Source organism: Canis lupus, chromosome 11 (assembly GCF_003254725.2).
Source record: "Canis lupus dingo isolate Sandy chromosome 11, ASM325472v2, whole genome shotgun sequence".
NCBI classification, from domain to species: Eukaryota; Metazoa; Chordata; class Mammalia; order Carnivora; family Canidae; genus Canis; species Canis lupus.
In genome coordinates, this window is record NC_064253.1 from 51,688,154 (window position 1) to 51,714,695 (window position 26,542).

The 26,542-nt window shown below is 50.7% G+C and overlaps 5 protein-coding genes across 9 annotated transcripts in view; 3 read left to right on the forward strand and 2 right to left on the reverse strand.

Moving 5' to 3' along the window:
- The first annotated feature begins 20 nt into the window (after nt 1–20).
- CREB3 (cAMP responsive element binding protein 3) lies at nt 21–4,741 on the forward strand. 2 transcript variants are annotated; one of them, XM_025432873.3, is made up of 9 exons: nt 42–251; nt 357–504; nt 594–661; nt 776–865; nt 2,919–3,025; nt 3,142–3,210; nt 3,816–3,900; nt 3,997–4,081; nt 4,160–4,741. In XM_025432873.3, the coding sequence occupies exons 1-9, from the start codon at nt 159–161 to the stop codon at nt 4,474–4,476; spliced, it is 1,062 nt and encodes a 353-aa protein (XP_025288658.3). In that variant the 5' UTR covers nt 42–158; the 3' UTR covers nt 4,477–4,741. The 2 variants fall into 2 exon arrangements, with proteins under 2 accessions (XP_048972217.1, XP_025288658.3); XM_049116260.1 differs by lacking the exon at nt 776–865 and having other exon boundaries at nt 21–251.
- Nucleotides 4,615–16,954, reverse strand: GBA2 (glucosylceramidase beta 2). Its single transcript, XM_049116255.1, has 18 exons — nt 16,823–16,954; nt 15,465–16,049; nt 12,111–12,202; nt 11,696–11,811; nt 9,135–9,353; nt 8,606–8,845; nt 8,272–8,374; nt 7,967–8,120; nt 7,753–7,878; nt 7,381–7,553; nt 7,047–7,151; nt 6,734–6,841; nt 6,480–6,631; nt 6,250–6,356; nt 5,958–6,100; nt 5,764–5,879; nt 5,470–5,661; nt 4,615–5,197 (listed from the first exon to the last, which is right to left on the reverse strand). Exons 1-18 carry the CDS (start codon nt 16,867–16,869, stop codon nt 4,925–4,927), a joined length of 3,051 nt encoding a protein of 1,016 aa, XP_048972212.1. The 5' UTR covers nt 16,870–16,954; the 3' UTR covers nt 4,615–4,924.
- On the forward strand, nt 16,855–26,234 carry RGP1 (RGP1 homolog, RAB6A GEF complex partner 1). Its single transcript, XM_025432862.3, has 8 exons — nt 16,855–16,983; nt 17,358–17,494; nt 17,786–17,869; nt 17,974–18,123; nt 18,399–18,545; nt 18,698–18,825; nt 19,031–19,220; nt 19,737–26,234. The coding sequence occupies exons 1-8, from the start codon at nt 16,868–16,870 to the stop codon at nt 19,958–19,960; spliced, it is 1,176 nt and encodes a 391-aa protein (XP_025288647.1). The 5' UTR covers nt 16,855–16,867; the 3' UTR covers nt 19,961–26,234.
- LOC112650170 (microseminoprotein, prostate associated) lies at nt 20,185–21,198 on the reverse strand. The gene is made up of 3 exons (XM_025432883.3): nt 21,069–21,198; nt 20,735–20,843; nt 20,185–20,365 (listed from the first exon to the last, which is right to left on the reverse strand). The coding sequence occupies exons 1-3, from the start codon at nt 21,196–21,198 to the stop codon at nt 20,185–20,187; spliced, it is 420 nt and encodes a 139-aa protein (XP_025288668.1).
- The window catches only part of NPR2 (natriuretic peptide receptor 2), a 55,824-nt gene continuing 52,610 nt past the window's right edge, over nt 23,329–26,542 (forward strand). For 2 of the 4 annotated variants that reach the window (XM_049116254.1, XM_049116253.1), the window contains exon 1: nt 23,329–23,452. The gene's annotated coding sequence lies outside the window, so the exon portion shown is untranslated. Of the gene's footprint in view, nt 23,453–23,748; nt 23,888–26,542 lie in introns of those variants that run through there. The other 2 variants (XM_049116251.1, XM_049116252.1) reach the window with 1 other exon arrangement.

Here is a 26,542-nt window from a genome sequence, read left to right on the forward strand (position 1 = left end):
GGAACTCCAAATCCCGTGGTGCCTCGGGGGTGTGCGCGTCACTTCCGTGGTGTTGGAAGTTGCGGAGAATCGGGTCTTGGGGGCTGGTGCAATTTCAGAGCGACAGGTCCGGGCTTGCGGATAGGTCTCTCTGTACATCTTTCCGGTTGTTATCCGGTATGGAGCTGGCGTTGGACTTGGGTGACCAGGACCTGCTGGATTTCCTGCTAGAGGAAAGCGGCGATTTGGGGGCCGGGCCGCCGCTTTCCGAGGTGGGTGGGGGCTGCGAGCCGGGGAGGCGCGGGGATCCCGGGAGAGCGTTCATGGGGTGGTGGGTAGTTGATAGGTCAAGGCTTGTTTATTTGAACCCTGTGCAGGCGTTGAGTGAATGGGAGGCAGAGGATTTCCTGAGTTCCATGCTGAGTCCCCCAGCATCGTTGAACGTCCTTAGCTCCTCTGATTCCTGTCTCGTGCACCATGATCACACCTACTCTCTCTCACAACAGCATGTTTCCATAGATCTAGGTGAGTCTGAAATATGATGAGGAAGAAAGTGAGGTTTGAGGGGAGGAGAGGCTTCGTGGGTCTGGCTATTTATACTTTTCGTTTTGCAGATGGTGGGAGCTATGGAAAAGAAGAGGCCCAGACGACCCCACTGCAAGTGGAGGAGCCCGCAGAGCAGGTACTTGATTTATGGCGGGATCATTCCCACATTGCGCGGGTGGGGGCGGATTCCCCATTCCTTTCTGTCATCCCCTTGCAACTCTGCTGCCCACCTCCTGGTAACTAATCCCAGGAGATTGCTAGGCTGATACTGACAGATGAAGAGAAGAGGCTGTTGGAGAAGGAGGGGCTTACTCTGCATGGGACGCTTCCTCTTACTAAGGTAAGACTCCCATTGGTGGGAGTGAAGGCTGGAGGGATGTGTTGTGGATCCCAAGTGTGCACTTCTGTTAACTTTATGTCAGGAAGGACTGAGGTTAGAAAACTTGGCAAATTTGTTGGTAATAGGAAGCTGGAGCATGATGTTAATATGGTGGATGCAGAGGCAGATCCTGGTTTTGTGGGGCTCATACAAGTTTTGGTGTTTTCTTTGAGAAGAATTCAAAATCATCGATGCAACATTAGTGTAGGGTCTTGGAAGGGACTGTGCAAGCAAACTCATGGTAATCCACCTGTAGCTAAATGGTTAGAGTTCATCAAGGCTGGACTAAGTAATATAGCAAGAATAATTGTAAAATCCCAAGTTTTAAGTTTCAGGCAATGAATAGCAGCTTCACAAGCACAGTATTGTGGTACTGTTGTGAAACCAACACTACAGGAAGGTTGAGAGAATTTTCTTAAAAGTACAAGATGGGTTAGTTTGAGATGACAGAGAGTGGGGTTTGAAGGCTGTATCAGTAGAGGTGTTGCCTCTAGAAGGGCAGTGACCATCTTCTTCTCCATTATACTGGCCAGAGCACATCTTAGTGTCTAGTTTTGAACCCAGATCTTTGACAGATATTAAGAGGATGCAGTCCATCCCGAAGAGAGGTGAGAAGTTAATTTTTTTTTTTTTAAGATTTTACTTATTTATTCATGAGAGACACACAGAGAGAGGCAGAGACACAGGCAGCGGGAGAAGCAGGCTCTATGCAGGGAGCCCGATATGGGACTTGATCCTGGGACTCCAGGATCGTGCCCTGGGCTGAAGGGAGGTACTAACCTGCTGAGCCACCCAGGCATCCCGAGAAGTTAAAATTTTTGCCCAGATCTTTTAACTCTGAAGAAATGTTAAATGGCTTAAATTAAAGACTGTTCATTCTGGGATCCCTGGGTGGCTCAGCAGTTTAGCACCTGCCTTCAGCCCAGAGCGTGATCCTGCAGACCCGGGATCGAGACCCACAGCAGGCTCCCTGCGTGGAGCCTGCTTCTCTCACTGCCTGTGTCTCTGCCTCTCTCTCTCTGTGTGTGTGTCTCTCATGAATAAGTAATAAGATCTTAAAAAAAAAAACAAAAAAAAAACCTTCATTCTATATGGTCTCAGAGATAGGTACCAGGTAAGTTCAATTGATAGAAATCATAGAGGCAGATGTCGGTTAGCTTAGGATAAGGAAAATTTAAAGATTTTTTTTTAAAGGTTTATTTATTTTAAATCTTTTTTTTTTTATTTTTATTTATTTATGATAGTCACAGAGAGAGAGAGAGAGAGAGGGGCAAAGACAGAGGCAGAGGAAGAATCAGGCTCCATGCACCGGGAGCCCGATGTGGGATTCAATCCCAGGTCTCCAGGATTGCGCCCTGGGCCAAAGGCAGGCGCCAAACCGCTGCGCCACCTAGGGATCCCGGTTTCCTTATTTTAAAGAGAGATTGTGCTTGTGCATGCAAGCAGCAGGGTGGGGCAGAAAGCAAGGGAGAGAGAATGAAAATCTCAAGTGGACTCCCTGTTAATCACAAAGCCCAACGCGGCACTCCATCCCATGATCCTGAGATCATGACCTGAGCTGAAGTCAAATCAGGAGTCAGACTCCTAACCAACTGAGCCACCCAGGTGCCCCAAGATTTTTTGTTTTGTTTTTATTTTTAAAGATTTTATTTATTTATTCATGAGAGACACAGAGAGAGACAGAGACATAGGCAGAAGGAGAAGCAGGCTCCTTGAGGTAGGCCTGATGTGGGATTTGATCCCAGGACCTGGGATCACGACCTGAACTGAAGGCAGACACTCAACCACTGAGCCACCCAGGTGCCCCAGTTTTGTTTTTTTTAATTAATAAAATTGTTAAAAATGGTCTGGTTTGTGGGGGTATTAACTCCTGGCCTTCAGACAGAAGCCAAGTGCCTATTGATCAGGAAGCTGTATAAGGGATTCCTACAGTGAGAAGATTGAACTTAGTTGCCTTCCAACTCTTTGGTCCAACATTCCTCTGATGAGACCGCTTTTTCTCGTCTTCTCTTAGATGGAGGAACAAGTTCTGACACGAGTGCGGAGGAAGATCCGAAACAAAAAATCTGCCCAGGAGAGCCGCAGGAAGAAGAAGGTGTATTTGGGAGGTTTAGAGAACAGGTACAGAAGGGAGAGGGACCTGGGGGTGGGGATGTGGGGACAGAGGTAGTTGGAAGTGTTGGGGTTTTGAAGGAGGGGGATACAGGCCATATCCCCACATCCTATTATTCCCACAGAGTCTTGAAATATACAGCCCAGAACCTGGAGCTACAGAACAAAGTACAGCTCCTGGAAGAACAGAATTTGTAAGCAACTCTCTAACATTAGTCTCTTGTCTCTCCCGTTTTATGCTGTCTCACTCTTTCCCTTGCTCCACACCGGATTTCTCACTTAGCAGCTCCCACTTGCAAGGTCTGGTGCTTAGCCTTTAGTGGGTCTGATGCCAAAAAGCTCACAGTAATGGGGAACAAAATCACAAGTAACTAATAAGTAACAAGAAAGAGAAAGGAAGGAGTAAGAAAGACTCAGTGGGGCAGATAACATTTGATAATAGATCAGATTCTGGGGTGGGGATCAGGGTAGGGAGCGCTCTGGGCAGAAGGAACACAGGTGTGTTGAGCTAGAAAGTGAATGTTGAATTCCTGGTGGATTATGTGCGTGGCTGATCAGGCATTGTAGAACTCTTGAAGGTATTTGCAAAGGAGTTTTCAGGGCAGGACAGAAAGGTGTTTGTTTTAATGAGGAACTTCAAGCATTCTGTCCACAGAGAGGAAGAATCCATTTGCAAAAATAGGACAAAAAGCCAAAGAGAACTCAGTGCACAGATGGAGGGGTGGCCTTAACAGGGGGGTTTCATTGTATCTCTGGGTGCCAGACCAGGGACTGCTCCCTGTCCCCTCTCTTCTTCTAGGTCCCTTCTGGACCAGCTGAGGAGACTCCAGGCCATGTTGATTCAGATATCAAACAAAACGAGCAGCAGCAGCACCTGTGTCTTGGTGAGGATGGTGATGGAAGGAGAGGTCCTTTTTTTCAGGTGGCAGGGATAGGGTTGCAACCTAGAGCCCTTCTTCATTTTCTTTTTCCTTCTCCAGGTCCTACTGTTCTCCTTCTGTCTGCTCATTGTACCTGCTATGTACTCCTCTGACACAAGGGGGAGCCTGCCAGCTGAGCATGGAGGTGAGAGGCTTGAGAATACCATTAGTGAAGGGATAGGCCGAAGCCCGGCTAGTCCTTGAGGGGTCTTTGTTTCCTTAGTGTTGTCCCGCCAGCTTCGTGCCCTCCCCAGTGAAGACCCCCACCAGCTGGAGCTGCCTGCCCTGCAGTCAGAGGTACCAAAGGACAGCTCAGACCAGGAGCTCCAGGCCCCTGGCAACTCTTGCTGCCCGCTCTACCACCTGCCTCAGGCTCCTGGTGCTGAGTCTCCCTTGAAATTGCCACTTCCTGTCCCTTCCTCAAAGTCCCCCTGTTCCTGTCCCCTCCTTCCCCTGCATGCAAATTTCACAAGAGATGGGGGATGGCTCCCTACACACAGCCCCACATCTGTTATCTTACAGGGCAGATATTCAGGCTAGATGTCTAGGTGGGGGATGCGAAGCCAGAGCCTGGGGTTCCTAGTCTGTGTCCAAGTGAAAGGAGTGGGAGGGGGCTAACCTGTGAGCTCCTGTGTCCTGTGTCAGGAAGCCTGAGAGTTCAAACACACCACACTTAACTGGCTTTCTGGGTCTTTTATTTGTACCCATGTAAGTCTACCACCCCATGAATGGGCCTGGGGTAATCAACTGACCTCCTTGAACATTTCATGCAATGGGAAATAGAGAAATAAATAAGTGATTCTGACGCTTGGGTCACCCTCAACCCCTCTTTACTGGCGCGATTTGGGTGGGAAAGGAAGGGGCCTGATTGTCTTGGTGGCTCAGGATTGCAGGAGACTGGGGGGTTGGGGGGGGGCAGTGAAGAGGAAGAGGAAAAGCCAGGCTGGAGGCTGGGCTGTTAGAGCCTCCCTCCAAGACTGCTGAGGGCTCACTTTGGGTTTGCCATAGCTTCCTTTGGTCCAAGTTTAGGCCCTGTGCTTAGTTCTGTGCCATGTGCGGCTACTGGCCTGGAGGCCTTTTTCTGCTGCTGCTGTTGCAGGGCCAGCTGCATGGCCCAGATGCTCAGTGGCCGCATGTAGGCCAATGAGCGGAACACCCGCTGCTGGCAGTATGCTTCAGGGGTCTGGAAGGCCAGGCCCAGGCGCTCCCACACAGTTCGGTAGCAGCCTTCAGCTGTCTGGAAGCCTTCCCAAGTCAGGCCCTGGAGGAAGAGATGTCAGCCACATTACTTGGCGATCTATGAATAGCTACTTCAGCCGGACAGATAGAGACAGTAGGGCCTCTGCCCTCTGACAGTTTCCAGCTAGTGGTAGAAAGAAACTTGACCCATAGGCAGAAGATAGGAAATGGAAGGCAGGCTGGGAAAAAAAGAGAGGCTTTCCAGATGGCTAAGGCTCTACAGAAGTTTGATGGCTGAGGAAGTTTGCCAGCCCAAGGTACAGATGGTAGAAAGATGGAAAGGGAGTGCCTTACCTCCTGGATCATGGTAGCTGCCAGTCCATAGACCACACCCACCCAGACTTCATCAGACTGGACGCTGGATCTGTCAGGGACACCATGGGGCTGCATCCCATTCACAGCCCCCATTGCTCCTCCTGCAAAGGCCCGGACGTTGAACTCAAAGATAGTTTGGAGAGCACAGACCACATGTCGGGTAGGAAATACCTAGGCGGGGGGTAAAGGCAGAATCATGGTTTCCAAAATTTGCTTCTTAACTCCAGGAAAAACCCACCTTTCTCTTTGGCTCCTCCTCCTAGTCCTACTCACCTCAGTGTCTCCTTCTCCTAGACCACTGGCCCTCAGGAACCATTGGCCCGCACACTGGTCAGACATGATGCTACAGGACTGGGGCTGAGGGCTGCAATCATAGTTGTAGTAGCGGCCTAGGGTAGAGGAAGACAAAATAAGCCTCCCTGTGCCCCCGTAGCTGCCTTAAGACTCCTGAGGATCCTCCAACTCACCATTCCACAACAGTCTCTCATAGGCTTCTTGGCCCCGTCTAAGGATGGAAGAAAACTTATCTTGGACATCGTGTGCCCCACACAGAATAGCCATCTGGACCATCACAGCCACAGCTGCCAGCCACAGTCCTCCACAGTAAGCACTGATCAGGGACATGGGTTGGGGGTCAGACTGGCAGCTCCAGCCACTCCCATGCAATATAACAAGAAATGAGTCATTCTTCCTTGAGCCCACAATTCCTGGGTGCCTGGTTCCCCACCTCAGGCACCCTGTAAATCCCTACTCCCCAACCTGGGGCCTGTAGTGACCCATCCATCATAGGTCTGGTCTGCATAGCCTCCGTTCTCAATGAGTCCATCTTGGTCCTTGTCAAACTTCATTTCAGACTCCATCACAGCCTAGAGAGGGACCAAGACACTGAAGACCTAGATAGATACTAAAGAGCAACAAGAGCCAGCTGGCCTTCCCCCAAATACCAGCCAGGCCCTTGGCACACTGGCCCCTGCACATGCATGTCTTACCAGACACACAGGCCACATGTCTCTCAGGAAGCCCTGGTCACCCGTCAGGTAATAGTCTCGATAAACCTGCAGCACAAACTTCAGATTTAGGTCCTTCCAGTCAGCTGTATCGTGGACCACGTACGCATTGACTCGGAGCCATGGCTCGTCATCTGTGGGAGGCGAGGAAACCTGACTGATCTGCATTGGTGGGTAGAGGAGAGGGTGCAAAAGTTGAGGGAGGGAAGTGAACTCTGGGGTAGAAGGACTTTTACCTGGGTCCCCAATATCATGGGGGATGACGTTCCTCCTTTTCACAGGTGCCATTACCCCACTCATCAGGTATTGTCGCCGTGTCAGGTCCTCCCTGAGTGTGGCCACAGCTAGGGGAGCAGACACATAAGTGGGAGGGGGCAGGGAATGGGCAGACTTAAGGTGGAGCACAGAATGGTGTTTATAACCCTAGAGGGGAACTGTAGGCAGGATGCAGGTATGTTGGGTGGAGAGGAAGGAGAAAATCCAAGGGAGCACAAGGATTCAGGGGTGTGGGGGGCTAAGAGGGCAGAAGGGGCACAAAGAGACCCTCACCCATATCATACTGCAGGCTGAGCTCGAGTTTGGGCCAGAGCATGACGAGGGCAAAGGAAGCGTAAAAGTGGACATCATATGTGTTGTACATGCGATATTCCTGGCCTGGAGGCAGGAGAGAGACACACTTGCCAAAATTCCCGCTTCCCTTTCAATGTCTCTAGCTTGTCCTTGAGTTGGGGATGGGGCACTGGCATACTCCACACCTGCCACTTACCCTCTTATCCCAACAATCCCCTGGGGTAGGCAAAACCCACTATCCTGCCTTGTGGTAGGGCACCTACTGGACTCATGGATACGGCCTGCTGTGTTGCAGCCCACCAGCAGCCCGTACCTTCAAGGTAGCCAAATCGACCATATTCCCGGAGGATGGGGCGGAGCTGACACATGCTCTCCACCAGCTCCTCTGGTAGGGAGTCCTCGGGAACTTCCAGCCATACTGTGCCTCCATCAGCCAGGAAGTATAGTTCATTGAACAGTGCAGATTTGTACCAGGCAGGCAAGGATCTGGGGAGTCAGGAGGTTGGAATGGTCTAATGAGTGTAGACTTCCCAGGAAAGAAAGGATTCTGGAGTTCTGCAGAATGAGGGCATCAAGTGAATCCCACCCCAACTCTGTTGATTGTGGTGGGTGGAAACTGAACCAAGGAGTCCCAACTGGAGTGTGAGTGCCCGGGAGAAAGGCAAGAGACTGGCCCCACTGGCACCTGTCGTCCAATACTGGGCTCTGCCAAGCTGAGATCTTCTCTTCCCAGTCTACGTACTGGCATAGAGCATAGTGGCTAAGAGCAGGTGCTGCATTACCATCGCGGCCAAAGAACCTCGTGTACCGCCTGGGATGGAAAGAAAGAGGAATGAGTACCTAGGTTCCAGATCAGAGCTCTAGCATCTGGGATCCCTGTAGTCTCTTGGCCCGTTCACCTGTAGTAGACCTGGCCCTTAGCTCCAAACATGATTCTGGGCATATCCCAAGCCAGTGAGAACTCCAGGCGGCACTGGCCTCGAGGTGGCAGCTTTCCTGTAACACACACAGCCCCAGCGATGCCTGCTCCTTTCTGTGAGGGGGTGCTTCGACCTGAGAGAAGTACAAGAGAAATTGGCACAGGCATCCCCTTCTGCCCCAGGGATCCCTAATATGGGAAATTCATTGCCAGGTGTGTCACCCTTCCTCCCAAGACAGGGATAGCCTCTATTCCCACCACCTCCCTATCAAATCCCATCATTACCAGCAGGGGAGTCCAGCTGTCCATCTTGAAGCAGATCTTGCCACACCTGCTGCCCAGTGCTGTCAGGGTCAAAGGCTGTGATATGGGTTACCGTGGTATCCGCCTGTCAAGGGGCCAAAGACTGAGGAGAAGCTCCACAAATATGCTGGCTTTGGGCTGACTCTCCAGTTCCCATTATAATTCCTACCTCCAAGTGCCAGAGGCTTAAGGGCTACAGTGAGGATGGGACTCAGGAATTGAGGAAACGAAGAGACTGCAGCAGGATGGGGTGGGCTCAGGGGCTGGCTGAGGGTCGGGGTTTGGGGGTTAAGGCCTAGGGCAGGCTCTGACGTACCGTGAGTCGTGCAGCCACGGCCATCGTGTAGGGATTCGGAAGGGCTGGATGATGGAGCAGCAGCCCCTGCACCGTCTCTCCATCACGCTCCAGACAGAAGGGCTCATTCCACAATCCCCCTATGGCGTCATCCCCACCCCCTAGTCCATTCCGCATGGAGAACATGATGGACACATCCAGGGCTTCATCCCCTTCATTTTCCACATCCCACACAAAGACTCCTACAGGCAGGCTGCTGTCCTGGGATCAAAAGATCAGACTCAGATGGTCCTGTGTAGCCCCTCTTGGCCCCACTCCTCCACACTGAGGACCTGGCTCAAATACTAACCCCTGCCCCAGTAGACTCTTTGGTTTCCCCTCGTATCTCCCCCTTTTCCCAGGCAGGCTGTCTTACCACTGAGTGGAGGTCCCAGAAAACCAGCATGATGTCATGTTCCTGTCCCCATTGTTTCACAGATTGTGGAGTTTCCAACAGAGACAAGTCTTAGGGAAGGGAGGGCAATGGAGGTAACAACAGTGGGAGCCTCACCTGGTAGTCATGGGGTAAGATGGGTGTGATCTGGCGACAGGTGAGGGTGACATTCTGGCCAGGAAGCTGATAGACAGTCCAGGCTCGGGGATAGAGGGCGTGGTAGAATGCAAAGTACCCACACAGGCCCCAGTTCCAGCTGCGTAGGACACTTGGGCGCTCCACGGACAGGACTTGCTGGTACACAGTCTTTCCCTCCCGACGCAAGCACACTGTGAACTAAACCAAGAAGGCAGATGGGCTGGAATGGGGTGACCACAGGCACTTCAAACCAGTCTCCCGTCCCTTTTCAGAGCCTACAGGGGTTATCATTGCGCCACAGCCTCGCTTGTCCGCCAGGCCCCTCTCCCACACTGTGAGTCACCATCAGGTCCTGCCTCCTCTTCTTCCTCCTCCTCTCTCTGGCTTCCCCTCTCTTCTTACTGTGGTGGTCTTCGTGTCCTCACTGTTTCTGCTTTTATGCTCTGCCTCTTCCCATCTGGTAGCAGAGTGATCTTTCTTACAGACAAATCAAGATATGCTAGTCTGTGTTTATGTTTCAGTGACTCCCCATGGCCCTCAGGCTAAAGTCTCAAGTCTTCTACCTGGCTTTCAAGGCCCTTCTGGATCTGGCCTCTCCCTGCCCATCAGACTCGTTACTTGTTTGAATACTTATATTCTGGTCATGTCATATACTTGCTGTTCCTTGAACACACACTGTTTTCTCCTCCATGCCTTTACTCCTGCTCACTCTCCATCTGGTGAAACCTCTCATCCTTCAAAGCCTAGGTCAAATGGCATCTCCTCTCCTGGAGCAGTGAGTCATTCTCCTGTCTGTCCCCCTACCTCTCTAGTCTAGCATGTTATAATGTTTTTGTTTACATTCGGACTCCCTGGCTGCTCTATGGGTTCTTTGAGGGCAAGGTCCTCCCCAATTTAATGAGGCCTGCCCTCTACCACGACTCTACCACTAGAATTGGGCACAGTTGGCATGTGTAGGGAGAGAATGGGCGAAGTCTAGAGCAGTGGCCCTTTTTTCTCAGTGTACTATCTATCCCTCTCATTTTGTCTCTTATGTGGTCTCACAGTCTCCATTTTCTCAAAGTCCTATTCCTCTAATACAAACTTTTTTTTTTTTTTTTAATTTTTATTTATTTATGATAGTCACAGAGAGAGAGAGAGAGAGAGAGGGGGGGGGGGCAGAGACACAGGCAGAGGGAGAAGCAGGCTCCATGCACCGGGAGCCCGATGTGGGATTCGATCCCGGGTCTCCAGGATCGCGCCCTGGGCCAAAGGCAGGCGCCAAACCGCTGCGCCACCCAGGGATCCCTCCTCTAATACAAACTTAAGCTTTTGGAGGATAGGGGCTATGAAAGCTTAATATCTCTTCCCTTGCTTCAATGTATGCCTGATGTTTTTTTATGTATGAATAGAATAATTTTTTACATTGTTGGAATGGTAGATAATGGTTAAGACCATGGGCTTTTTAACCACATTGAGAGCTGGTTCTGAATCCCAATGCTTCCATTTGCCAACCACATGACCTTGAGTATGTTACTAGATCTTGTTGGATCTCAGTTTCCTCATCTATAAAATGGGCATAATAATGGTACTTACCTTGTAGGAACTGTCTTTAAATCTTAAATATCACACAAAAATGTATAGCACAATCTCTAGCACATGTTAAGCATGCAATAATTACTTTAACTCTAGAGTCACAATTCTGGAAGGCACTTCCCCTCAGGATACCTAATGGATGAGCCAGAGAGGAAGCTTGGGGCACTGGGCAGGGCTGGTAAACCTGAACTAGGAAGGGCATTGTCATTAATTGGACTCAAGGTCTGCTAGTCATTTTTTCTTTGAAGATGAGCTGAAAGCTGGAGGCATCTCTCAGACAGGAAATGGAAACGTGGCTGACACCTCCACCTGTGAGGTCGCTAGAGAGATGATGAAAGGTAGACCATGTGACTCTGGCAATCGAGGGCCCATGTGTGATGAAGGGACAAGGGAAAAGAAGTAAAGCTTCAGAAAAGGCTAGAGATCTATGCTGGGGAGAGGAAGGGCTTCCCAGGCCCTCAGCCAGGGATACCTCCAGAGGAGTGGTCACCAGCAGAGGAGCTGATCTCTAGCTAAGGGTGGCAAATCAGGGTGAACAGTGGGTACTCTACACACCTTCCCCCCCCATGTATTTAGAGACTTTGGGCTTTTTTTCCCTTCTGTCTTACTACATGTTCTTTTAACCAGGTTATATGATCTAGAAATTTCCTGCATCCTCTGTGGCTGGGTACTGGCAAAGCTAGTGGAGCTGGGGAGTGAAGGACATAGGAGGCATTTAGTAGAGAAATGGAGGGCACAGGGGTGTTGGGGCTGTTTATCCTTTTGAGAAACGTGTGCTCTTGGAGTATCTCATTCCTAGTACATCCTGGCACAAGGGTGGGCACCTGGAAAGCATCTTAAATATACTTACAGGAATGAATCATGTGCACAGGAGCATATCTAACTTCTACATCCTACATGGGCCAAGAGGCTCTTCCTGGGCTGGGGTACTGTTCTGGACCTGTCCCCCACCTACTGGTTCTCACCTGGTCAGCGATGACTGTCCGGTGCTGGTACATTCCAGGATTAAGCTGCCAACGACAGAATTGGCCTCTCCAGCCTCGGGTGATAGTGCCTCCCCCGATGCCACCCAAAGGACAACCTAGAGGTAGAATCAGGATGGTTAGTGGGGCATCGGGAGAGGAAAAGAAGCCCATTATTCACTTTCTAGACTATAAAGATGAGTTTCTCAAAAAAAGCAGGGATAGCAGTTCAACACATTATACACTTTAAACTTACACAATGTTTGGTATCAATTATAGCTCAGTAAAGCTAGGGAAAGAAAACCCTAGGGGATAGGGCAGTTCACTGTGGGTAAGCTAGAAGCCTCTTTGCTTAGCTCTGCAGCAGACCCAGAGTCTGGGCCCTTTCTGTGCAGAGCAGAGCTGGGGTGAGGCTCACCATAGATCTGTCTCAGAGGTACACAATTGATGAGGTCGATGAAAGGTGTCTTCTTCTCTACCTGGGTTTTCCGGTACCACCACTGCAAGTACCTGAGGAGCAAGAGGCAGTGTGAGTGGAAGGGGCAGTGGGCCATACCTCCCAGGCTGCCATCACCTGCCTTTCTCCAGGTACCTAGTTGTAACTTCCCATTAAATGTCTGCAGTGGACCCATTCCCTTCCCCTCCAAATCTCTCCTCCTCTCTACTTCTCTAGGGTTCAGGGTCCCCTCCTCTTCCCAGCTCACAGCATGAGACCATCTTTGTTTCTCCTCTCTATTCTCAGGAGCTTTCTTTTTTTTTTTTTTTTTCCCCTCAGGAGCTTTCTGACCTTGCCTCACCCCTAACTGCACTGCCACTACTTAAGGTTAGCCTAGGAGTTTTTGTCTGATGTGCTGAAAGAGCCAGTTTTGGTTTCCCGACTACCCCCCACCCTCCATAGGCACAGTCCTCTGGAATAATTTTTTTTTTTAATGATTATTTTTCTTCCTAACTGTGGAAGGTGAAAATCTATAGAATGTACCAGATGGAAGGAAAAAAATCCCACCCATAGACAACCAGTGTTTATATTTTGGGGCATATCCTTTTTTTTTTTTTTAATTTATTTATTCATGAGAGAGAGAGAGAGAGAGAGAGACAGGCAGAGGAAGAAGCAGGCTCCATGCAGGGAGGATGTGGGACTTGATCCCCGGACTCCAAGATCACACCCCGGCCCGAAACCGCTGAGCCACGCAGGTGTCCCAGGGGCATATCCTTTTAAATCTTTTTTAAAAGTTCAGCATTTAAACTAAGCTTTCTGAGTCTACTCTCTCATAATAGTCTAGTAAAAATCTAAAAAATCCCTAATTTTTCCTGGTCTTGTCACAGCTTTGTGTCTAATAGACAAATGATTCTGGTTGGAATTCAAGGCTCTGACACATCTGTTTCAGCCTAACTTCTAATCTTAAGTCCTACAAATCCCCATTCAGAATGGATCCTCGATAAGCAACCCTTGCCCCACCAGACTCCCAATTTCACTGTCCTCCCTGCCCAGCCATTGTATACCCATTGTTCAAGCATACCACTTGTAACCATGTATTTGGGGTAACTCCTCTGAGCCTCAGTTTCCTTGTCTACAAAATGAGGTACCTCCTGTCCTACCTACTTCATGGAATGGTTGAAAGAGTAAATAACATAATAGATAGGAAAGCCATAAGGTGGAGTATCTGTCTTGGGTATGATCGTTCCTTGTACATACACTATCTGAACTCCCAATCAGACACTGTCTTGTTATTTCAGTGTTCCTCACAGGAATCTGACATACTTTCAAATTCCTTGGGGAAAGGGATATTGACAAAGACTAGTTGGTTACCCATAGCTTCAAGCACAGGGCAGGGCACATGGTGTGTATTTAGTAAATATTTGCTGAATTTACCAGGGAGTGCACAAACAATGAAGCACTAGACAGATGAACATGAAGGGGAGCAAGGGGAGGGGAAATGTGATTATAGAATAGGAAAGGTACATTCTAGGAGCAGGGGGAGGAGGAGGGAAGGCAAAGGATGAGATGATGAAAAGGCAGAAGGTCCACTCTGCCAGCTTAGAGGAAACTGGACTTTGAAACTAGAGGCCAGAAAGAATTGAGGATAGGAGGGAGGGTATAGCGGGGATTAGGGCAGTGAGGGAGAAATGCAAGATATGGAGATAGGCAGAACAAAGCACAGAACAAGCACTCAGTAAATACTTATTGAATAGACTCTAGCTGGAAGGGAGAGCAATCAAAATTGAGTTCTTCCCACAGTGAGGCCAAGAGAACTCTGGCTTGCTGCAACTCCTGGTTAGAGTACCCCCAGTCTGGCATCCTCTTAGGGTCACCTCTCATTCCCTTAATTTAGCAGCTGGCCATTCCTGATCTATATGGCCTTCTCCATAATGCCAGTCCCAATTGGAGAATTATCATTCAGAATTGTTCCTTGTCTCACCCCAGCCTTCTCCTCAATGCAGGACTGCATCCCATTCTAAGAGCCCTGTGTCCGTGATAACCTTGTCCTGGTATGTGGACCCAAGGTCCAGGGGGCTGAGCACAGCTTCAGGCCTCTGACTCAGTTCATACTTAGGGGCTGAGGAGTTAGAATGCCCACTTGTTCTTGATCTTAGTGTCCCTACCACATGCACCCAGTGTGCTTCTCTCAGCACTCTAGCCCTCGATCTTATTTTGACCCATAAGCTTAGGGGGTCAAAGTTAGGCTGAGTCAGTTGCTGAAGTAGCCTGGAGGGATGATTGTTCTCTGGTACAGGCCACCCACAGGAACTAGCAAAGGAGCCAGATACCCAGGCAGTACCAAGCCCTTCCCACTACTTAGGGCTGGGGTTAATGGGCTACCCAACCCAACCCTATAGCACTGACTGAAAGGGAAGGATCTCCTGCTTCAGAGGCTGTTAGGCTGGGTTTTCCAACCTTTATACTTCCATCTCCAGCTGTGTTTACAGTATGGATTGACTAAGGATGACCTCAGGGTGATGCTTTCTGTCTTCATATCCACCTGTTCCTGTTAATAGATCTTGGTTCCTCATCATCAGCTTTTGAATTCAGAGGAGATCTGTAGGGATCTAAAGGACTTCTACAGCTCAGGGTAAGCACTTGGGGGTGTCTGTAACCCTTGGGGGAAAGGGCATCAGCACAGGCTCTAAAAGACTATATTACTGAGAGCTCTGGGGACACTTATGGCAGTGCCTCTCTGACCAGAGGTCTTTGCTTTTTATATCGGGGATTGTTTATCCCAGAATAGAGTGAATAGCACCTCTCACACCCTCTCCTTAGGGTGAAAGCAGGCAGGCTGTCACTCATTTGCTGGAGCTAAAGCTTGGGAGGAAAGAAACAATGTAGTGTGCCTAAATGAGACAGAAGGAGTACCCCAACTGCTCAGGGGAATCAGGGTTGAGAACTTCCCACTCCTGAATAAAACAACATTGTGTCAGTACCAAAGCAGCCAGACTATCCTTTCCCACCTTGCCACAAAGTATAGCAAATGCCAAAGGGTGTCTTTGGAAAAGAGGGAGTATGTGAGAGGTATAGCCTAAATGGGCAGGGCTGACCACAGGGCCAGATGTTCCTGTTCTTTCCTACTAGGAAGATAAGGTACTGGGAGAAAGGGGGCTGCAGAGGTGTGACCTGGTCTCAACCCCCAAAACCACAGGCTTAGAATATGTTGGGGGTGGGAGGCCACTTGACTCAACTGCTTTCTCACCCTTTCTGAAAGTCTTGTTGACTCTGCTGAAAGTCTTGTGCTGGAACAAAGTGAAACCTAAGGTACCCTAGGCAATGGGATCTACTCACCGCAAGCCCATGCCCAGATGCTTTATCAGGTTGCTTAGGGAAACGTTGTTGGCATTAAAGGGTTTCCTCTTCTCTGCAAACTCATGAGCCAGGCAGATGCGCCAGCCAAAGGGAGGCACCTGGTAGCCCTTCGCTTTACCTTCATAAGAAGCCATCAGTTGCCCAGAGTCCTCTGGATTGCTGTAGCCCGGTTCACTTTGGGGTCGCTTGTCCTCAGGGCTCTCGAAGTCTGTAACCTGCCCAGCCTCAGTGTCTCCAGCATCTTCAGGGCAATCAACCTGTGGATCCCCTTTGGCACACCTCGTCTGCTCCGAGGCTGGGACTCCAGTTCCCATGATCCCTGGATCCTGAGTCCCCACGGCCTCGGTGATCCCGGGTCCCAAGTCTTCTGGTACAAAATACCTCGCCAGCCAAGTCCAGATGCGGGTGACTGTGGTTGTTAGGTGTCGTCTCGGAGGACCGGGCGCTGGGGAAAGCCGAGGTGAGCTAGTGTCTCTGTGGAGCCGGGGAGCTGCTGCTGCAGCGGCGTCGGCGGCGACAGCAATGAAGCCGCCTCGGGCTCCCCCTCGGTTGTCTCTCTGGGTCCTGGGAGGGAAGGGTCGGGCCTCGTCGTCATTGGGCCGCGGTGATTAGTTTGCCCGGCCAAAGAGCGACTGAGCCCGCGGAAAGGGGAGGAGCCCCGGGGGCCAGCCCGCGAGGAACCGCCCCCGGCACCGGCCTGGGAGCTCGCGGCCGCCTCAGCCCGGCTCCCGGGCCGTGGCGCCAGCACCCCCCCGGGGAGGGCGCCGGGTCCTGCCGGTCGGCGTCTGGGACAGCGCCTGCGCCCGGGTGCCGGCCCGTGGGAAGGTGACCCAGGCGGCGGGACTACCCGAGCCCCTTCCGGTCCGGCCGGGCGGGCGCTTCCGGCCGGAAGGCGCTGGGTCGGGAAGGGGGAGGCCGCAGGGAAGTCCCGCCTCCGCCGCGGACGCTGCCACGCACTTGGCCGGTCCCGGAGGGGCGGGCAGGTGCGGCCTCGCGGTGCCGAGACCCGGTTTTGGGCCGTGCGAGGTGCCGGGGCGAGGGGCACGAGGTGACGGGCGGCCGTGGCCTTGGGCGGGGACCTGGGACCTGGAGGGAGGGGGGCGGAGGCCGGTTTGGAGGTTCCGGAGGGTGAAGGGACTAACTTGGCGCCGAGAGGGGTGGGGGTCCGGGACCCCGAGCGACGTCCGCCCCCTAGGAGATAGCTGCCACCCGTCCTTCCCACCCGCCCCCCGCATCCGCATCCTGGTGCCTCCCTCGGACGCCGTGGCGGTGACCGCTGGTCTCCGTCCTCGCCCCCAGACTCGCCGCATGCGCCCCCTCCTTGCCATGGTACTGACCTCTGACCCCCCCGGTTTCCTTCTAGATCTGATTCCGGAGCTGCCATGATTGAAGTGGTGGCAGAGCTGAGCCGAGGCCCCGTGTTTCTGGCAGGGGAGGCGCTGGAGTGTGTAGTGACGGTCACCAACCCTCTGCCCCCCACCGCCACTTCTGCATCCAGGTGGGGAGGCAGATACTGAAGAAGGTGGTTCTTCTGGGAGGAAGCCTGGTACCCATAGAGCTAAGCCTGAGCGCAGGCTGTCCTGTAGCTACACCACCACCTTCTTGCTCATTGTGTTGTCATTGTAGGAAAGGGCTGTTTAACAGATGTGGTTGACAGAGCCCTCCGCCTCCCTTCCCCCGTCCTCCCCATTCCCACTCTGACCCACAGTATACATCTCTGTTTAATGGTTTCTCTTTGGGGGTCTAGAGTCTCTGATTCCTAGGACAGCCGCCTCACCGTGTTGGTCTTCCCAGACAGGGGGTTAGGGAGCTGGGGAAAGCATTTGTGAGGTCAGGAACTCCCTCTGATGCCTTCTTTTCCTCCTCCCATAGTGAGGCTCTAGCCTGGGCCAGTGCCCAAATCCACTGTCAGTTCCATGCCAGTGAGAGTCGAGTAGCATTACCTCCCCCTGACTCCAGTCAGCCAGATGTCCAGCCTGAGAGCCAGACTGTCTTTCTGCCACACCGAGGTTAGAGATGGGCCCTTGCTTTTGGAAGGGGGTGGAGTCATTGTCACCTGAGAGTGAATGAATTTGTTAAATTGTTCTAGTGGGTCCTTATAGTCTTTGTCATATTGGGGATGTGGGGGAATGTAATTGTTGCTTTGGGGGCATAAGACTGTTCCTATCTTACAATAAGAAAAGAGGGGTAGCTTAATTTGGGCTAAGCTTTGTTGGCAATGCTTACTGCCCCCACTTGCTGTGCTAGCTTATCCAGTACTGTACAAGGGGGTCATTAAATTACAGTCTTTCTTCTTTCAGGTGAGAGAGGTCAGTGTATCCTTTCCACTCCACCAAAAATCCTTTTCTGTGATCTGAGGCTAGATCCTGGAGAGTCCAAATCATGTGAGTGATTGCCTCCTCCCCACCCCTGGATTGCCTTGTAAGGCTCCTGGAGGGAGGACTTCTCTGGCTGCCTCTGGCTGTCCTGACTACTACTTCCCAACCAGACTCCTACAGTGAAGTGCTGCCCATAGAGGGACCACCCTCCTTTCGGGGTCAGTCAGTCAAGTATGTCTACAAACTGACCATTGGCTGCCAGCGTGTCAACTCACCCATCACTTTACTCAGGGTTCCTCTGAGGGTCCTTGTGCTGACCGGTAAGTAAGGATTTCTGGGGGGAAAGGCTGGGGAAGAGCCTCACCAAAGCAGAAATGATCTGTAGAGGTTCTTGTGAGGGGGACTGGAGGGCAGCTTCTATGTTTTAGTAAAGGTGTGAGGGGTTTGGGGAGGGGAGGGTTCTGGAGAATCGGTTAAGATGTGTACCTGGGTCATGGCTCTCATTATCTTTAGCCTTCACAGATTGGAGTCTAAAACCCTAACCTCTGCTGTCTCTTCCCTCCTAGCACCACCTTTCCATTCATTCTCTCTGTAGGCCTTCAAGATGTCCGGTTTCCCCAGGATGAGGCTGTAGCCCCATCTAGTCCATTCTTGGAGGAGGATGAAGGTGGAAAGAAGGATTCATGGCTAGCTGAGCTGGCTGGGGAGCGCCTCATGGCTGCCACATCCTGCCGCAGCCTCCGTGAGAATCCTTTCACAATTGCCACCCTCCCACCTCCCCATAGTATTACAGATTTTCCTAATTGCCACATACTTCTGAGGATTCACTGGTATCCCACAGCCCTGGTATTCCCCAGTGTGGACTCCCAGCTTATAGTGTCCCATTCTCCCCAGATCTATACAATATCAGTGATGGCCGAGGAAAAGTTGGGACATTTGGCATCTTCAAATCTGTATACAGACTCGGCGAGGATGTGGTGGGGACCTTAAACCTAGGGGAAGGAACTGTAGCTTGTTTGCAGGTGAGGAGACAAGGGGCTTTTGGGGTGTTGGGCCTGGGGGGCTAGGGAAGAAGGAAAAGGACCTGCATGAAGAAGGGTGGTATGTAGAAGTGAATCGTGTGGTCACCCAGAGCCCTTTTGGTAAAATAGCTTGAGGTTGGGCTCAAGCTTTGCATCTAGAGTCTGCGCTTCCCAGTGCCTGCTAGCACCCACTTCTTGTTCCCAGTTTTCAGTAAGCTTACAGACCGAGGAGCGTGTACAGCCTGAGTATCAGAGGCGCCGCAGGACAGGGGGTGTCCCCTCTGTGTCTCATGTGACTCATGCCCGGCACCAGGAGTCCTGCCTGCATACAACCAGAACCAGCTTCTCCCTTCCCATTCCTCTCAGCTCCACCCCGGGCTTCTGCACAGCCATTGGTGAGACCCTGACCCTAATTGGAGGAGGGAAGAGAGCAAAATGCCCCATTTCCATAGAATGTCATGGGGCCTGGGTCCTGATTCCTAGCGAACTCCTGGACATACCTGCACCCAGCCTCTGACCCTTAATACCTTCTCAGACTGTCAACCTGCTTCCTAGATGCACCGACTCTTAAACTCTTAAGAGCTTTGCAGGTGTCCTTCCTTACCCCTACTCACTGAAATCTTATGTACATCAATCTCTGACTCCCCAGCATGTTTGCTTCAAGCAATCAACTTTTGACTATCCTACACTATGGTTATTAGTTGCTATCCTGCTATCCTGATTGTCACATTTCTAGTTAACAGATTTCTTTAGGGAAACCGCTGATCCTAACCCGGTGACTTCTCCCTCTCTTCCTGATTACTGTGTTTTGTGTGTGTGTATGTTTTTTTTCTCATTCACTAACCACATCCTGCATTGGTTTTTACTCCTGGCGTCTAATGCCTCTACCTTTATCTTTTCTTCTCCCACAGTGTCCCTGAAGTGGCGACTGCATTTTGAATTTGTAACATCTCGAGAACCCGATTTGGTGCTCCTCCCTCCTTTGGAGCAGCCCGAGCCTGTGACCTGGACAGGCCCTGAGCAAGTGCCCGTAGACACCTTCAGCTGGGACCTCCCCATCAAGGTGCTGCCCACAAGCCCTACCCTGGCCTCATATGCAGCCCCAGGTCCCAGCACCAGCACCATAACCATCTGAAACCGGCACCGTGATATTGCCTTTCTTCAGGATCCTGAGAACCCAGCACCTGGACTCTAGTAGGGCCCGTTTTTCCCACGCGAGGTCCAATGACATGGACAGTGAGAGGCAGGCTTTCAGCTGTGGCATTAATTTATTTATTCAGAATAAATTGGCAGCTGCTAGTGGTTTCCCTGGAAGTGGCAGCAGCAGTGGGCAGTTAGCAGGAGGGTGATCAGTTGAGTTTAGCTGGAGTGGGGAGCCGGAGCCCCAGGAGCAGGGGTGTTAGCTGAGCCCCATTCTGGGTCGGGCCCTCCCCCTTTGCAGGGTAGCCGAGGATCAGATTTTTGCACCAGGGAGAACTGGCAGGTTCCTGCCTCCTGACGCACCTCACACCCTGCAGGGAAGTCGATGGGATGCTGGGATCTGGGGAACCAAAAATGGGACAGGAGTCAGCACAGTGAAGGGCCACCTTTACCCCTGCCCCACACTCCTCTCCATCGGCATTCCTCCCATATCTTTAGTGCCCTCTTAGTCCCCCTAACTAAGCTCTTGCCTACCATACTCGGATTTTTTCATTTCATAGCAGAAATATTTTTCCTCTGGACCCACCCCTATGTCCCTCACTTTGTAGCCTGCAGCCTGATCTCTCAGCTCTTGGTGGTACCTTCAGGCGGGGCCAGCCTTATACCTCTATTCTGTTCATTCCCACATCACAGCCATCTGGTTACACCTTGGCTGTCCCTCAGTCACTCATGTCAGAGCCATTCTCTCTGGCCATCTTTGGTCACTCACGTGTCACAGCAGCCCACACCAACGGGATGCAGACAGGTACAATGGAAGCAGTCCTTGCGGAGCCAAGACTCACCCAGGCTAAAATATTTCCCTTCATAGTGGCAGGGGGCTAGGGAAGAACAGGAGATGTTAGTGTGTTGGGGAGTGGTGGTGGCAGACAGAAACGCTTGTGGTCTAGAGTGAGAGAAAATAAGTGCCTCTCACTCCCTTATTTAGTCTCTCCCATTTCCGAGCTGGAGGGAGTCTGGGTATTCCAGTAGAGAATCACCTCTAAGCCCCCCTCATCCCAGCTCCCTCTGTCCTTGTTCTTTCCTGATGCCTCCCCCAGCTTTACCTTGAGCTTGGAAGTAGCACTTGCTGTGGACTCCTGGCTGCTGGAGGAGCAGAGAGATCACCAAGCAGATCATCCCCCAGCTTCCCAGGACCCCCTTCGCCTGTCCAGCCCAGAGCATCCTTAGGGTCATTCCTGCAGCACAGGCCTCACGGTCCCTTCTTGGCCTCTGTTCAGGCTACTCTGGTCTTGTCTCTTTGGCTTTTCTTTGTTTTTCTCCTTGGGTCTTAGTTTCTGTCTTTCTCCCTTGGGCTCCTGTCTCACACCATCTCCGTGCCCTCTGCTCTCACAGGCTTGGGGATGTTTATAAAGTGAGGACCCTGGCCCCCTGCTGAGTAGAGCTGGAAAAGCTGTAACTCTGTTTCCTGAGGTGAGGGCATGAAAACAAGAGGTCTAGCTTTAACAAGCTGTGAGAGCTGATTCATGCCCCGGCACAGCTAGCGGGAGGGAGGTGGCCATGGAAGGGGCACTGGACTGGGCACTTCCCCAGCAAGGAGGTGGGAGGGGTGAGGGCCCCCAGGTGGTCCCCACATCTCTTCCCTGACCTGGAGAGAAGGAAGCATTCCACCCTGCCCCCAACACACACACACACACACACACTCCAGGGGTGTGTGTGTGCTGGGATCCTTGCCTGGACCGGAGGGAGGCATTTCCTGGGGATGGCTAATCCTGTGCCCCAGCCAAACCAAGGAGCTGCAGTAGGGTGCGACGGCCAGAGGCTCCAGGAGAGCGAACAGGCACCTGGAGTGCAGAATGTTTCTCTCAGACCCTAGGGTAGAGTCTCCCTGAAGGATCCTAGGGACATGGCTGCCCCTCAGAGATGGGGAGGAGGGTGTCTTTTTTCCACAGGCATACCAAGAATGCTCTATCCATTGTTTAGTACCTCCAAACATGCAACAGGTACAAGATTTTCCCATATCTGGGGATGGTTTTTTCAAAGAGGAACATCTTTAAATGCCCTAATGGTATGTCACTCCAGTTTCACAGAGGTACCTCTATTTCCACTTGTACTCTATGGAATGAAAATTGAGGAATCCTCTGACATCCTCTTTTGGGTTTCCTGCAGATTGTAGAGAGCCCCAAGATAGGTGATTAAGAGCATAGGTTATAGTCAAGACTAGTTGGATTCAGATCCCGATTTTACTTAAGACTGTGGTGTTGGCCAATCTACTTCACATCCCTAAAACTGTTTCCTTATCTTTACATCGGTAGCATAGTAACTCGGTTGTTAAGAGGCTTTCAGTGGGGTAAAGCATCTAATGCTCTTAGCACTGTCCCTGGCACGTGGCCCTCAGAAAATATAAGCTATTGTGATTGGTACTAGAGCTCAGAGACAAAATGGGTAGACTTCCTGGTTTGAATGACAGCGAGCAGCTCTGCATAGCTGAAGGCTTCTGTTGGGGGCTGCTGTCTCCTACCACAGACTTCTGCCCTCCTCACATTCATGTTGCATGTCATCCTTACCGCCTCCAGTTTGAGAAACTGAGTTGCTGATAAACCCACTTTTCTTAGGTTGGTACCCTCACTTCTGCCGTGGAAAGAGGTGTCATTTCTCATCCTTCCAGTTAACTTTGGGACTCCTGCTTTTCACATTAGGATTCTGATCCATTGCTTCCCATCCCCATTCGTGTGAACTCTCAAGTTCTTTCTGACCACTCTAGTGCTGGCCATCTTTTTGCTACTAATGGCCCCTTTCTTCCAATTTGCCACACTCCAAAGACCCTATCCAACTCAGAAGACCAATCACTTTGACATTCTATTTTTCCTTCTAAGTCTCTAGTCCCTTTTACTGCAAGACTCCCATTCCCTGTCACCCAGTGGATCAGATTCAGCTACTTTGGGCTGACCTTTTTGCCTCTCACCTCTTCACCACTCAGAAACGACTTCATTCATTCACCTCAGGCTCCCTATGTGTCCTCTACCAAGTAGATAGCTTACTTAAGTGGATGGAGATGCCGACTGTACCACGCATTCACCCTAGTCAGATCTGATACCCTTTCTATTTCAGAGGAGTACCAAGAGAAAAAAAACTGATGAAACAGGGTACCCCGATGTAGGTTGTCATGTGGGAAGCATGGCCCTGGACTGCTCTCTTGGCTGGAGAAGTTGGATGAGAAGGCCTTTTTAGCACAAGGGCCCAGAAGTCTTGTCAGTGGTCAGTGGCTCTGCTGCTACCCTTCTGGGGAAGGGGGCCCTGCTGACAATCTGGAAGTCTGGACCAGTCTTTTGCTCCTGCAACCTGGAGCCAACCCAGTAGGGGGCAGACATGACTGGGAAGCTAGGAAGCTTGAAGGTGGTGGTGATGCTGGAAGGAAACGGGGCCCCAGCGGGGATTGGTGTACATGAAGTAATGGGGACAGAAGTAAGAGCCATCTGTAAATGAGGAGGTAGGCATATGGGCAGGAGTAGAGGGCTTCTGGAAAGAAAGGCTGGGGCTGAACCAGGACCCCTCTCATAAGTTCCGGTGGGTTCCAGGAAGGTGTTGCTTGAACCCACTTGCATTCCTGCTGGTGTGTGCGCTCAAGTGTTCATCCCCGTAGCTGCTTGGGGCCGGAGGCCACGCTGTGGTTACTGTGTGTATGCTTGTGTGTAAGGGATGTCAGTGGTTAGGGCCCAACTCTGGGATTCCTGGGGCACTGGCCGTCGGGAATGCCAGCTATGGGGGGCACGGCCAGGAGGGGGCGGTTGGCGCGCGCTGCCCGCGCCCGGGGACAGAAAAAACATCCGCCGGAGGCCCGGCCGGGCGGCGCTCCAGCGGCGCCGGGCAGGTGCGCGCGGTGAGGAAGTGAGCGCATTCCGGCCCCCCGGCCGCCAGCCCTCCGGTGAGTCACCGCCGACCCCCGCTGCCCGCCGGATAGGAGGGAGCGGCCACGGTGGGGAGATTTGGGTGGCGGGAGCCCCCGAGGGTGGCTGGGCGGGGGGAGAGACTCAGGAGGGTCACCGAAGTCCCGGAGAGAGAACCAAGGGGGGAGGGGCCCCGCGGGTCCAGGTCCTGCTTTCACCCCCCAGCGCGAGAATCCTAATAAGACACCGAATACAGAGCCCGTGATTGAATGGAGGCAGGCGGGGACTGTCCCCTGGGAGAATCTTGTGGGGGCAGAGAGAAGGCCCCAGAGAGCTGGTCTTGGGGAAGGAGAGGAGCCCGGGGCCAAATGGCCAGTGGGCAAGGTGGTGTGGCCTGGGGAGGGGCAGAGTGCGGGGCTGTGGAGCGGGCGCGGCCGACTGGAGTGCTGGAGCACCGCAGCGCCGGTGTAGGCCCTGGCGAGCAAGACCCTGTAGATGGAAGGAGACTTCCACATCAGGTAGGAAGGTGGAAATGACCAGAGATAAGGTCGTCCAGAGATCTGTGCGCTCTGGGGCAGTGGAGGGTAGGTTTTGGGAGTAGTGGGACTTAGGGTCATAGAGGTACTGTTGTGGCCAGGTCCTTAAAGGCTTTGAATGCTGGCATCAGGAATTTGGATATGGCCTCGCAGGTAGAATCAATGGGCTCTGAGCAAGAAAAGAAGTGAATGACTTAAAGGTGAGGTTATCTGTGTCTAAACAGTACTGCCTGCTCTCCCGTCTTTGCCAAAGAATCAGGCATTGATATGCTATTTTTAATAGTCATTTAAAGTCGCATAACTCCATTTATCAAACAATTAAATGTTGACATTTTAAAAATAGAAAAGTTGAAAAATCTGAATCAATATTTGATTTAGAACTCACAACGGAGCTATCAAGATGAGTTATATGGCATTGTCATACTTTTGTGCCATTTACCCCTCACTGACGAGTGAATTCTGTGTTTCTAATGCCTAAGTTCTGTATCAGCACAACACATCTCATTTATCTTATGGTCTTTATTTTTAACCTTAACTTTCTTCTGTGCAGCCCTGTAGCCTGTCCTGTGAATCCTGAACCAAGTAAAACATTTCTTGGGATGGGGCATTGGGCTACAGTATACAAAGACAAATTACTGGTTTTACCATGTATATTAGGTTACTTATTATCTTCTGTGGACATCTATGTAACTATGAAGTTTCTATATTTACCCTGTGGCTGATAAAAAGAGAAAGCTAAAGGTGTTTTATTTACATGTAGCATTTCTGTAACAGCACTTATTAGTCTGGATTCTAAAATCAACTCTACAATGGTATTTGGTACTTGTCTCAGAAACTGACACTAATTCTGTCATGGTCTTTATAGTTTATTTATCTTGGGCCAAAGGATTAGGATCTTTATAATTTATTTTAAAGATCTTTAAATCCTGCAGTTGCTTTTGGCCCCAAACAAGAAAATCTGGGTCAGTTAATTTTGAAAAAAAAAAAAAAAAAAAAAAAGGAATTTCCTACTTTGGGCCCTGCTGCTTTCTCCTGTGCTGTCTCAGCCTCAGCCCTACCTTATTCCCAGTGGCTTTTACCTTCATTCCTTCTTAGCTCTGCTGGGCATATTTAGAGGAAAACTTCACACTAACTTCCTCTACCATAAATTCTCTCCTTCCCCTCAACTCTACACTTTTCTTTGCCAACATACACCACTACTTCTTCATTGATTTTTTTTTTTTTTTTTTTTTTTTTTAAGCCTACAGCCCTTTCTGGCTCTTTTCCATCTTTAAAACTCTCTTGTTGAAATCTTTTCTTTTCCTCCTTTCTCTTTGGTAAGACCTTATGTTTTTTTTGTTTGTTTGTTTTGTTTTTTGTTGTTTTTTTTTTTGTTTGTTTGTTTTGTTTTTTGTTGTTTTTTTTTTGTTTTGTTTTATTTTATTTTATTTTATTTTTTAAATTTTTTTTTAAATTTTTATTTATTTATGATAGTCACACAGAGAGAGAGAGAGAGGCAGAGACACAGGCAGAGGGAGAAGCAGGCTCCATGCACCGAGAGCCCGATGTGGGATTCGATCCCGGGTCTCCAGGATCGCGCCCTGGGCCAAAGGCAGGCGCCAAACCGCTGCGCCACCCAGGGATCCCCTGTTTTGTTTTAAAGATTGGATTTTATTTATTCTGCATGATGTACTTCTGTCTTCCTTCCTCTTCTCTTAACCTTTTTTCTGATTTTGGACTGTTTGTAAACTCTTATGCTTGCTTTCACCAAGGCTTCAACCTTTCCCTTATGATTAAGCTCTTCTTCCTCTAAGTCACTGATGTTTCACTGTATTTCCTGCTACAATAAAAGTTTTCAAATTTACATCTACTTCAGTCTCTTCTGATATTTTGCATCCAGAAGCATGACATGGTCAATTATGGAGTCCATTGAATGACCCCACTTAAGTTTGGTGTTATGCTAGGCACTGAATAGTGAATTTCACAATTCTGGCACCAGATTCCTCAGTGCTTTAACCAACAATGGATGTTATCACATGTGGGTGCTTGAATTCTCTCTTATACGCGTATATGCTAAAATGCATAGGTAATATAACAAGTCAGTATATGTATATGAATATATATTTGGTATATTGCATTATAATCAAGTACATTTTGGGTTAGAAGATGAGGATGGGT

Bases quoted from the DNA above. Each gene is read 5' to 3' on its own strand.
- CREB3 (XM_025432873.3), top strand. From the start codon at position 159: ATGGAGCTGGCGTTGGACTTGGGTGACCAGGACCTGCTGGATTTCCTG. The intron at 3,026-3,141 runs GTACAGAAGGGA...TTATTCCCACAG, and splicing joins TTGGGAGGTTTAGAGAACAG to AGTCTTGAAATATACAGCCC. The intron at 3,211-3,815 runs GTAAGCAACTCT...CTCTTCTTCTAG, and splicing joins CTCCTGGAAGAACAGAATTT to GTCCCTTCTGGACCAGCTGA.
- GBA2 (XM_049116255.1), bottom strand. From the start codon at position 16,869: ATGGCAGCTCCGGAATCAGATCTAGAAGGAAACCGGGGGGGTCAGAG. The intron at 8,121-8,271 runs GTAATGATGGGA...TACTTCTCTCAG, and splicing joins ACAGCTGGACTCCCCTGCTG to GTCGAAGCACCCCCTCACAG. The intron at 6,632-6,733 runs GTAAAAGTCCTT...CGCCTCCCACAG, and splicing joins CCATGATATTGGGGACCCAG to ATGACGAGCCATGGCTCCGA.
- LOC112650170 (XM_025432883.3), bottom strand. From the start codon at position 21,198: ATGACCCTAAGGATGCTCTGGGCTGGACAGGCGAAGGGGGTCCTGGGA. The intron at 20,844-21,068 runs GTAAAGCTGGGG...GTTCTTCCCTAG, and splicing joins GTGCTACTTCCAAGCTCAAG to CCCCCTGCCACTATGAAGGG. The intron at 20,366-20,734 runs GTGAGTGACCAA...TTGGTTCCCCAG, and splicing joins GGTGTGGGCTGCTGTGACAC to ATCCCAGCATCCCATCGACT.
- RGP1 (XM_025432862.3), top strand. From the start codon at position 16,868: ATGATTGAAGTGGTGGCAGAGCTGAGCCGAGGCCCCGTGTTTCTGGCA. The intron at 18,826-19,030 runs GTGAGGAGACAA...TCTTGTTCCCAG, and splicing joins GAACTGTAGCTTGTTTGCAG to TTTTCAGTAAGCTTACAGAC. The intron at 19,221-19,736 runs GTGAGACCCTGA...CTTCTCCCACAG, and splicing joins GGGCTTCTGCACAGCCATTG to TGTCCCTGAAGTGGCGACTG.